Source organism: Saccopteryx bilineata, chromosome 9 (genome assembly GCF_036850765.1).
Source record: "Saccopteryx bilineata isolate mSacBil1 chromosome 9, mSacBil1_pri_phased_curated, whole genome shotgun sequence".
Classification (NCBI taxonomy): domain Eukaryota; kingdom Metazoa; phylum Chordata; class Mammalia; order Chiroptera; family Emballonuridae; genus Saccopteryx; species Saccopteryx bilineata.
In genome coordinates this window covers 90520241-90532676 of record NC_089498.1, presented here as the reverse complement: position 1 = coordinate 90532676, position 12436 = coordinate 90520241, and the positions used below count along the sequence as shown (strand labels likewise).

The window sequence follows — 12436 nt, the reverse complement described above, 5'->3', positions numbered from 1 at the left end:
TCTCGGAGTTTTGAACTGGGTCTTCAGAGTCCCAGGCCAAATCTCTATCCACTGTGCCACCACCTGGTCAGACTCACAAACAAAATTTTAAATGAAAGAAGCAATCTGAAGGATATGTAACCTATGAAATCAATATTTAAGCATTAAAATGGGCCTAAGAACAGAACACCAAATTCAGGATTGTGCCTGCCTTCATAAAGAAGGTACAGGAATGTACTGAATAGTTTTTTCTTTGTTTGTTTAACTATTTGTAGTTACAGTTGTTCCTATATTGTTTTTAATATAATTTTTTTTTAAATCCTAGAGTAAAAAACATAAAGAACCAACATAAAATATATATAATTCTTTAAACTTCTATATTTTAAGTTTGATTGTATTATTTTCATAATCTTTTTGTTTGTTAATTCTGGCTTTTCTTTCACAATCCGCGAACTGAATATGATGGTTTAATAGTTACATAACAATGTACCTGAATCCAACACTGCAGAATAAGAGCTGAGAACAATGGTGGCAGCTGTTAGTGTATTAACAGCCGAAACAAAGACACATTGCTGTGTTCAAACAGTTGATAATAGTGAGTTATTACAAAGGAAATAAAATTATAGCAAGTTTTGGTGTTGAGTTTTGATTCATAACAGAGGACTAAGCCCCATTAATTGCTATAACCACATACCCCACCCTCATCTGATCCTCACAGGAAGAATAACTTGCTTGCCCGGACCATAGTTCCATTGGTTACAGCATAGTTTGGGTACACCAAAGTCCAACCAATGAATGCATGAGTAAGTGGAACAACAAGTTCATATTTCTCTCTCTCTCTGTCTCTCTTCCTTTCTAAAATCAAAAGGAATAACTTGGTATATATTTTGGTATATATATATTCAATCTACTGGTAATTACCTTTTTCCTCTTTACATGTCACTATTAACTGATTAGCCACTAGAGGGCCCCAAACAGCAAAACTTTCCAAGTTCAAAAGATCTAAAAGCCAAGTAGAAAAGAAATACAGTGTGCCCGTAAAGTCACAGTGCACTTTTGACCAATCACAGGAAAACAACAAAAGACAACAGAAATGTGAAATTGGCACCAAATAAAAGAAAAACTCTCCCAGTTTCATACCTATTCAGTGCAGTTCGATGTGGGCTCATGCACAGATTTTTTAGGGCTCCTTAGGTAGCTATCCCATATAGCCTCTACAGACTCATCACTGACTGATGGCCTACCAGAACGGGGTTTCTCCACCAAACTGCTGGTTTCCTTCAACTGCTTATCCCACCGAGTAATGTTATTCCTATGTGGTGGCGCTTCGTTATAAATGCGCCGATATTCTCGTTGCACTTTGGTCACAGATTCGAATTTAGCGAACCACAGAATACACTAAAATTTCCTCTGTACCGTCCACATCTCTACTGGCATGGCGTGGGCTGCTCCGCTGTATACACGGTGTTACATCATCATCTGCACATGCGCACATGCTGCCACATCATCCTACAGAAACTGGGAGGGTTTTCCTTTTATTTGGTGCAGATTTCACATTTCTATCGTCTTTTGTTGCTTTCCTGTGACCGGTCAAAAGTGCACCATGACTTTACGGACACACTGTATATTATCCTGACAAGTGAGTGGGAATACTAAGTATATGCAAATTAAATGCATAAACTTACTATGATAATGAACTCCCCTGTCTTGAATGGTTGGGTTTCTCTCCAATGCTGTCTTCCCTTTAGCTTCAAATCTTTAAAAACAAAAGAAACTTTTATTATTGTTCTCACTTCCCATTTAGTCTTCAACCCACTTAAATATGGCTTTTACTTCAATCATTTTGCTATGACAATTTTACTGTGGAAACCAATGACCTGTAACAGCCCAATCCAAAGATCAGGTTTTTTTAATTTATTGATTGACTTTTAGAGAGAGAGAGGAAAGAAAAGGGAGATACAGAGAGAAAAAAACAACACTGATTTGTTGTTCCACTTATTTATGCATTCACTGGTTGATTCTTGCATGTGTTCTGACCAAGGTTCGAACCCACAACCTTGACATATCTGGATAATGCTTTAACCAACTTAGCTACCCAGCCTGGGCTTCAAGGTCAATTTTCTTTTTTTTTAATTTATTTTTTTAATTTATTCATTTTAGAGAGGAGAGAAGGGGGGGAGAGAGAGGGAGGGAGGGAGGGAGGGAGGGAGGGAGGGAGGGAGAGAGAGAGAGAGAGAGAGAGAGAGAGAGAGAAGGGGGAGAAGCAGAAAGCATCAACTTCCATATATGCCTTGACCAGGCAAGCCAGGGTTTTGAACCGGCAACCTCAGTGTTTCCAGGTTGATGCTTTATCCACTGCGCCACTACAGGTCAGGCCCAAAGGTTAATTTTCAATCCCTGTCCGACTGCCATTTGAAACTATTTATCCAAACCTCTTTCTTAAAACTTTTTTGAATCTGTGAGAACAACAAATTGGAAATTTTTTTGTGCTTATAAGAATTCAATCATTCATGTAACAAATATTTACTCACCACTGCAGATGCCAGGCATTACGTCAGGTACTAGGAATTCAATAATAACAAGGAACTTTAATATTTGATAGTCTTGTGGGAGAGATAAAATGACAATTATGAAATAGTAATATTGAGTTAACATAGGATTAAATGCAGGGGTGTCTGTAGAAGGAAGAAGCCCAGGGCTACTCTACCAACACAGACCCTGGGTCATCCCTCTCCCACCCCAATAAAGGATCAAGGAAAACAGCCTAAGCAGCCTTAGCCAGGGACAGGCCTGCTATAGGTCATCTCCAGAATGTCTGATAAGAGTGTAAGACACTCACTGCTACTGTGTCCTCACTTAATATTTTCCCCTAAATGTCCCGCAATCTGATTTATCTTTCCCATCTCTATTAAGACAACAGTGAAATCCAAATTGTCAGATACATACTCATAGTCCTTGACTACTCCAACTGTAAACTCTCTTCTAAGTTTCTAGAACACTCCTCTTTCTTAACTAGTTCTTCTATCCCTCTGATTCATCTTTCTTTCTCTCTTCTTCCTTGGGCCATCTCTTCTTTTCATGCCATACAACTCTGCAGAATTTCATCCCGTCCTATTCATTTAACTACTAAATATCCAATTACGCGTTACCAATCTATAATTGAGCCAACTACTCTACCAAGCATCAGATGTATTTCTGGTATCACTATATTTGACAGAATCACAGGAGATAGAAAAAGCAATGTTCTATTTAGCCTCTTTCTTTTTTTTTTATTTTTTACTTTTATAAACCAAATGAGTAACTTAAGCTGGGAAGCAAAATCTCAAATACTCCTCAGCCTTTCTTGAAGAGAAAGCCTGACCCTATACCCAGACTAGATTACACAGTCCTGGGATTCACGTTTGGAATGGTTTGTGGTTCTGAGTCCATGAGGCTACAGAGCTGCAGGCCCTCAAGACTGAGGGCCCTACTTGTCCTCTAAAGAGAGAGATGATAAAACACACAGGAGTGACACAAAGCAATCTTAGAGTCCTGGGAAGATCTCCCAGGGTAAGAGATGTCTGAGACAAATCACAGTTCTGTAAACATGGGTTATTTGTATATAATAATTACCTCAGTGTGCCTTTACTTGTCTGTCTAAATATACACCACTTCAAGTGTGGGACTGCCTCCCACAAAAAACATTGACTAGAAAGTATGGTCCTGTTCATTCAAAACAGTAATTTTTAAAAAAAAGTCCTTATACCTAATGCTGCTGCTACTAAATCCTCTAATTTACAGGACTTGTGAGTGTGTGAGCGGGGCTGGGGTAGGATGTGGTGAGGGCAGGGGGAAATAAAATTATTTACCAAAGCAAAAATACACACACTGAAGAGTTAAGTTACGGACAACTGATAAATTTCAACAATTATAGATATGTTTTGGGTGTTCTAGAGGGTTAAAGCTCATTACGATACCAGATGAAACTTGCAAGTACATATCCATTATGGTAGTTAATAATTATACAATTTCTCAATCTGTAGAAGGCCACTTCAATCAGAAAGACCAATACAACCATAATCCTTTATCTTTAGAGTGGTCAGAGTCTGATGAATGGGTCAAAGATTTATAAAACAGGATGAACTGTATCAGCAGGTTTTCTCTTTGCAGAACACTGCAACTAAAAATGCTTATTATAAAATATATGTAATTTAAAAAAGTGCTTTCTCTATCTTATTACCAAACTAGAAAACTCACTGTTATATGCCTTTCCATTCTATGTTATCCAAAATACTCAGCATCATAAAGTTACTCAATAGCATCAAAAGATAAAATAAAAAGGCAGCATAAGATTATAATTTAAAACATGCGTTTTGGAGTAAGAGAGGTGTGGGTTAAAACCCTACTCTGTAACTTACTAAAAATGTAAACTTGAAATTCTTGAAGTTAAATGATAGTTACATGGGGATCATTATACTATTCTTTCTTTTTCTGTACATTTTGAAAATATCCATAAATAAAAATTAAATTCCTTTATATGTCCAATAAGGATTAAGTTTATCTGTCAAATGAAAATAACATCAATCATGATCTGATAGTATCTGTGAGATGTGCACAAAGTAATTACCCAAAACATGTTAGAGCAGTGGTAGTCAACCTGGTCCCTACCGCCTACTAGTGGGCATTCCAGCTTTCATGGTGGGTGGTAGCGGAGCAACCAGAGTATAAATAAAAAGATAGATTTAACTATAGTAAGTTTTTTTATAAAGATTTATTCTGCCAAACAGCGAAAATCTGATATAAAGTATACTTGGTAAGTATTATTATATGTTTTAACTTACTGTAACTCTGCTTTATAAATTTTATAAAGTAAAGTTACTTCCCTACTTTATAAATCACCTTTACTGTGGAACCGGTGGGCGGTTAGAAAATGTTACTACTAACAGAGATACAAAAGTGGGCGGTGGGTATAAAAAGGTGGACTACCCCTGTGCTAGTCTTAAACCTCAGAAACTTTAACAAGAGAGAAAGGAGGTGGGGAGAGTTAGAAGAACATAAAGGGGAGATAAATGGTGATGGAAGGGCCCTTGACTTGAGGTGATGAACACACAATACAGAATACAGATAATGATTGTATACCTGAAACCTATATAATTTTATTAATCAATGTCACCCCAATAAATTCAATATAAAAGAAAAAAGGAACTCTATAAACACATACTTGGTGACACAAAAACCAACCCATTGTATTTCCTTCAAGTTTTTGTTTTTGCTGTGCACTTTTATTCATTTATTGCTTTTATAGAGACAGAGAGTCAGAGAGAGGGACAGATAGGGATAGACAGATGAGAAGCATCAATTCTTTGTTGCCACACTTCAGTTGCTCACTAATTGCTCTCTAAATTTACTAAATTCTAATACTGAATTTCCTATCTAAAATGATAGAACACTGTCACTTATGCAAATTATGAAAGAATATATGGTGCATTATATATTGCTCAAAACAAAAAGCAATTGAAATTTAAAGTTAGTATACATTCTTTCATCTGAATAGTCACTAAAACAAAACTGTGAGGAGACAATTGATTGCTTAAATCTCCTATACCACTCGTTTTTAAAATTTTTTTTTCTTTTTTTCTTTTTTTTCTTTTTTTTGTATTTTTTCCAAAGTTGGAAACAGGGAGGCAATCAGACAGACTCCCACATGCGCCCGACCAGGATCCACTCGGCACGCCCACCAGGGGGCGATGTTCTGCCCATCTGGGGCGTCGCTCTGTTGCAACCAGAGCCATTCTAGCGCCTGAGGCAGAAGCCACAGAGCCATCCTCAGCGCCCGGGCCAACTTTTGCTCCAATGGAGCCTTGGCTGCAGGAGGGGAAGAGAGAGACAGAGAGGAAGGAGAGGGGGAGGGGTGGAGAAGCAGATGGGCGCTTCTCCTGTGTGCCCTGGCCGGGAATCCAACCTGGGACTCCTGAGCACGCCAGGTTGACACTCTACCACTGAGCCAACCGGCCAGGGCTAAAATATTTTTTTAAGATTTTATTTACTCATTTTACCGAGAGGAGAGAGAGAGGGAGACAGAGAGAGATAAGAAGGGAGGAGCAGGAAGCATCAACTCTCATATGTGCCTTGACCAGGCAAGCCCAGGGTTTCAAACCAGAGATTTCAGTGTTCCACATTGACACTTTATCCACTGTGCCATCACAGGTCAGGCCTCATTACACCACTCTTATTCAACATAGTACTGGAAGTTCTAGCCACAGAAGTCAGACAGAAAGAATAAATAAAAGGTATATTCATCAGAAAAGAAGAAATAAAACTGTCATTATTGGTAGATGGCATGATACTGTATATAGAGAACCCTAAAGATTTCAACAAAAAAACTATTAGAACTGATAAATAAATTCAGTAAAGTAGCAAGATACAAAATTAACATCCAGAAATCAGCTGCATGTCTATTCACTAATAATAAACTATCAGAAAGAGAAACTCAGAAACCAATCCCATTCATAATTGCTTCACAAAGAATAAAATATCGGCCTGACCTGTGGTGGCACAGTGATAAAGCATCAACTTGAAACATGGAGTTCGCCGGTTTGAAACCCTGGGCTTGCCTGGTCAAGGCACATATGGGAGTTGATGCTTCCTGCTCCTCCTGAGTCCCTTCCCTCTTTCTTTCTCTCTCTCTCTCTCTCTCTCTCTCTCTCTCTCTCTCTCTCAAGGCACATATGGGAGTTGATGCTTCCTGCTCCTCCTGAGTCCCTTCCCTCTTTCTCTCTCTCTCTCTCTCTGTCTCTCTCCCTCCCTCCCTCCCTCCCCCTACCTCTGGAAATGAATAAATAATAATATTTTTTTAAAAAACCCTAGGAACAGATCTAACCAAGGATGTAAATGACCTGTACTTGGAAATTTATAAGACACTGAAGGAAGAAACTGAAGAAGATACAAATAAGTAGAAGCATCTACCATGTTCATGGACAGACAGAATTAACATCATTAAAATGTCCATACTACCTAAAGGCAACCACAAACTGTGAATCACCTATGCTTCCAATAAATTGCTGAGGTCCAGTCATAGACAGCACCTTACACTGGCCTGCACCAGTGTCCCTCTCAAGTGGCTCAGAACCAACACACCCAATGGTCAGCTTCAGACAACATCAGAGCACAATCCAATAAGCTTCACAAATAGCACATCCAAAGGGAGATGTCCATAGGCACCAAATCATGCTGAGGAGAATTCCACTTCCCCTGGTCAGCATGTGCACAGTAGCTTGCACACCATGGTCAGGGTTGAGCCTCACAGTCAGCCCACCTGAGGGTTAACCCCACGCATGAATGACAAAACCCGATTACAAGAGGAAGGCTCACATAACTAATACAAGGGACAGTCCTGGAGCACTTAGCTTAGGTGATCAAGGACTGCACCACAAGATCCCACAGAACACTACATAAGGCCACACTAACTAGACTGGGAGTCATAGCAGGTGTACCTAATAATAGAAACAAACACACAGAGGCAGCCAAAATGGAAAGACAAAAAACCATGCCCCCAAATGAAATGAGAAAAAAATCTCTAGAAAAATAACTAAAGGAAATAGATACAAACAATTTATCAGGTACAGAGTTCAAAGTCATGGTTATAAGGATGCTCGACAGCATAAAAAAGGACATAGAAACCATAAAAAAGCACCAGACACAAATGAGTAACACAATATCTGAAATGAAGAATACACTGGAAGGAATGAACAGAAGGTTGGATGAAGCAGGGGACTGAATCAGCGATTTGGAAGACAAGCCCAGGGTCTTGAACCAATCAGAGCAGCAAAAAGAAAAAAGATTTCAAAAACTGAGAATAGTTTAAGGGACCTAGGGGATTACATGAAGTGTGATAACATCTGCATTATATTGTAATGGAAGAGAAAGACAGAAAGCAAGGGACTGAAAACCTATTTGAAGAAATAATAAATGAAACTACCCTAATCTGGTAAAAGAAAAAGACACACAAGTTCAGGAAGCACAGAGAGTTCCAAACAAGATGTACTCAAAGAGGCCTATGCCAAGACACACCATAATTAAAATGACAAAAATTAAAGACAGAGAGAATCTTAAAAGCCAGAAGAGAAAGACAGTTACCTACAAGGAAGCTCCCAACAGTTTCAGCTGATCTCTCAACAGAAACATTTCAGTCAGGAGGGAAAGGGCATATAACATTCAAAGTGATGAAAAGGAGGGACCTACAACCAAGACTATTTTACCCAGCAAAGCTATCGCTTAAAATTGAAGGAGAAATAAAGAGCTTCCCTCAACAAGAGAAAGCTAAAGGAGTTTATTACCAAACCAGTATTATAAGAAATGTTAAAGGGCCTGTTTTAAGAAGAAGAAAATAAAAAACAGAGGAACATAGCTTAAAAAAATAAAATGGCAGTAAATATGCACATATCAATAATAACTATATGTAACTACCTTAAATGCTTCAATCAAAAGACCTATAGGGTAGCTGACTGGATAAGAAAACAAGCCCCATATACCATATTTTTTGCTCCGTAAGACACACCTGACCATAAGATACACCTAGGGTTTTAAGGAGAAAAGTAAGAAAAAAAATATTCTGAACCAAATGGTGTTAAAGTATTTAATAAAATACCGCATTTTTCACTCCATAAGATGCTCCACTTTTGGAGGGAAAAAAAGTGCATCTTATGGAGTGAAAAATATGGTATATGATGTCCATAAGAGACCCACCTCATGGGACATAAAAATTAGACTCAGAGACATGGACAAGAGTGTGGTGGTTATGGGGGAGGGGGGAGGGGGAGGGGAGAGGCACAAAGAAAACCAGATAGAAGGTGACGGAAAACAATTTGACTTTGGGTGATGGGTATACAACATAATCAAATGTCAAAATAACCTGGAGATGATTTCTCTGAATCTATGTACCCTAATTAATCAATGTCATCCCATTAAAATTAATAATAAAGGGGAAAAAAATAGAGACCCACCTCAGAACAAAAGATACACACAGACTAAAAGTAAAAGGATTGAAAAAGATATTATGTGCAAATAAAAAAATAAGCTGGGGTAGCAATACTTGTATTTGACAAAATACTTTAAACAAAGTATAAAAAGAGACAAAGAAGGACACTACTTAATGATAAAGGGAGCAATCCAACAAGATATAACCCTTGTAAACATTTACGCACCTATCATAAGAGCACCTAAATAACATAAAGCAAATCTTGATGGACATAAAGGGTGAGATTGACAGTAATAATCATAGTAGGGGATTTTAACACCCTGTTGACATCAATGGATAGATCTTCCAGACAGAAAATCAATAAGAAAATGGAGAACTTAAATGACATATTGGATCAGCTGGATTTAATTGATATCTTCAGATCATTTCACCCTAGAGCAGCAGAATATACATTATTTTCTTTTTCTTTTTTTTTTTTTTTCAGGGACAGAGAGAGAGTCAGAGAGAGGGACAGACAGGGACAGATAGACAGGAACAGAGAGAGATGAGAAGCATCAATCATCAGTTTTTCATTGCAACACCCTAGTTGTTCATTGATTGCTTGCTCATATGTGCCTTGACCGTGGGCCTTCAGCAGACTGAGTAACCCCTTGCTCAAGCCAGCGACCTTGGGTCCAAGCTGGTGAGCTTTCTGCTCAAGCCAGATGAGCCCACTCTCAAGCTGGCAACCTCGGGGGTCTCGAATCTGGGTCCTCCACAGCCCAGTCTGAAGCTCTATCCACTGCGCCACCGCCTGGTCAGGCAGAATATACATTATTTTCAAATGCAGATGTTACATTTTCTGTAACAGACCACATGTTAGGATGAAAAATAAGTCTCAATTCATTTTAAAAGACTGAAATTACACCAAATGTCTTCCCTAACCAAAATGGTATGAAACTAGAAATCAACCTCAAGATAAAAACTAAAAACCACACAGACACAAAGGCTAAATAACATGTTACTAAGCAATGAGTAAGTTAACAATGATATCAAGGAAGACATCACACGATACCTGAAACAAATAAAATGAAAACACAGCAACCCAAAATCTAGAGGACACAGTGAAGCAATCTTAATAGGGAAATTCATAGCACTTTAGGCCTCTTTCAAGAAAGAATAAAAATATCAAATAAACGATCTAATTTTACATGGAAAGGAACTTGAAAAAGAACAACAAACAAAGCCCAAAGTAAGCAGAAGGAGGGAAATAAAGGTCAGAGCAGAAATACACTTGATCTTAGCCAAAAGGCCAAGAAACGATGGGTCAGAGCAGAAATAAACAAAATAGAGTCTAAAAAAAAGTGCAGAACATCAATGAAACCAAGTTCTTTGAAAAGACAAACAAGATTGACTTCTTTTTTATTTTATCTTATTTTATTTTATTTTGCAGCAAATAAAAGAAGAATTTATTCACCGTGCAGGAGGAAAGTCAGAGAAAAAAGGTCCTTAAAGACAGATTTAAAAAATGAGCCTGGACATTGCTTCCTGGTTGCAAGTCTCCCAGGGTCCCTTAGAGCTTGGGAGAAACAGAGACAAGGAAAATGCGCCTGAGAGGAAAATGAGGGGAAAGGCACTGGTGTACTCCAGGACCAGAGAGCACCAACACTGACAAACTTTCAACCAGACTTATCAAGAAAAAAAGAGATGGACCCAAATAAATAAAATGAGAAATAAAAGAAGTAACAACTGATTCCAAAAAAGACAAAGGATGGTAAGAAAATATTGTGAAGAACTATATGCCAACAAATTGGACAATCTGGAAAAAATGGATAAATTCCTAGAAACATATAATCTTCCAAAACTGAATATTGAAAAAAAAGAAAATATGAACAGACCAATTCTAATTAAAATTGAGGTACTAATCAAAATACTCCCTGTCTAACCAGATGGTAGTACAGTGGACAGAGCATTGACCTAGTACACTAAGGTCCCAGGTTTGAAACCCTGAGGTTGCCAGCTTGAGCCCAAGGCTTATCTGGCTTGAGCGCAGGGTTGCTGGCTTGAGCGTGGCATCTTCCACATGGTTGCCAGCTTGAACATGGGATCATAGACATACCTGGCTTGAGCCTAAAGGTCGCTGGCTTGAGCAAGGGGTCACTGGCTCAGCTGCAGCCACCCAGTCAAGGCACACATGAGAAGCAATCAATGAACAACTGAAGTGACACAACTACCGTACTTCTCATCTCTCTCACTTCCAGCCTCTTTCTCTCAAAAAAAAAAAAAAAATCAGCAAAAGATAAAAACTTATAGATAGCAAAATTTATCTGGTCTGCTGTAGTACTCATGAATCTATCTGACATTCTTTTTTTTTAAATTTTGATAATCAATTGAGAAAGGCAACACCAGGAAAAAAAAGTCATGCCAAATGCAGGAACAGTCCATTAGTTTATTTTGCTTCAAATACAATAAAAAATACAGCTTCTGCTGAACCTGATTCTAGGCAAGGCCAAATTTAGTCACCTACCTAATAATATGCCCAATGTTCATTCACAATCTTCTTGACTGCTCTTAATGGGGTTTACATAGAATAGGCTCCCAATATACATGAATTATGTAAATTAGCAGAGGAAATATTAGTTTATTTCTTTCTTTTTTTTTTTTTATTAAGTGAGGCAGGGAAGCAGAGACAGACTCCCGCATGTGCCTGGACCAGGATCCTCCCGGCAAGCCACCTACCAGGCAATGCTCTGCCTGTCTGAGCTGCTGTTCCATTGCTAGACAACGGAGCTATTTTAATGCTTGAGGTGAGGCCATAAAGCCATCCTGAGTGCCTGGGCCTACTTTGCTCGAATCATTTAAGCCATGGCTGTGGGAGGGGAAGAGAGAGAGAGAGATAGAAGGAAGAGGTTTAGAAGGAGATGGTCACTTATCCTGTGTGCCCTGACTGGGCATTGAACCTGGGACATCCACACACCCAGCTGATCCTCTACTGCTGAACCAACTGGCCAGGGCCTAAATAATATGCTGCTCACAAACATTAGGGGATATTTTATTGCTTCATATTTATTTTTAAATATCCCCTAATGTTTGTGAGCAGTATAGTTTCAATGTAAAGCAGTAACATCTATTTTGGGCCTGTGCAAACCAGACAATGATACGCTTTACACATATCATTACTAATTTCAGGTTTAACCCCTTGAGTAGTGAGTTTTTTTCATGCTCGCTGACCACTGGGAGTGAGTTGTTTTTTTAATGAAATTCCAGTTACAGTTTTATTAACATCATGTTTGTTTGATAATCAATCTATGAAAACAAGAAGAACATACATTTGCCTTTTTTAATGTTGCCTTACACATTTTTAAAATAAAAATTTTTGTATGATCGTACTCTTGGAAGGTTAGGAGGCACGAGGACGTAAAAGAATGTTTGCACTACTCAAAGAGTTAAATAACTGGCCTAAGGTCACAATATTAGTACACTGCAAACCCAGGATTCATATCGAGGTTTATCAGACATACA

At 38.4% G+C, this 12436-nt stretch overlaps 1 protein-coding gene across 3 annotated transcripts in view; it reads right to left on the bottom strand.

The window, feature by feature from the left end:
- SHLD2 (shieldin complex subunit 2) overlaps positions 1-12436 on the bottom strand; it is a 76801-nt gene that overhangs the window by 38877 nt on the left and 25488 nt on the right. For 2 of the 3 annotated variants that reach the window (XM_066243534.1, XM_066243536.1), the window contains exon 2: positions 1665-1735. In XM_066243534.1, the coding sequence (XP_066099631.1) occupies positions 1665-1735 (71 nt within the window). Of the gene's footprint in view, positions 1-1664; positions 1736-2510; positions 2541-12436 lie in introns of all 3 variants that reach the window. The other variant, XM_066243535.1, reaches the window with a different exon arrangement.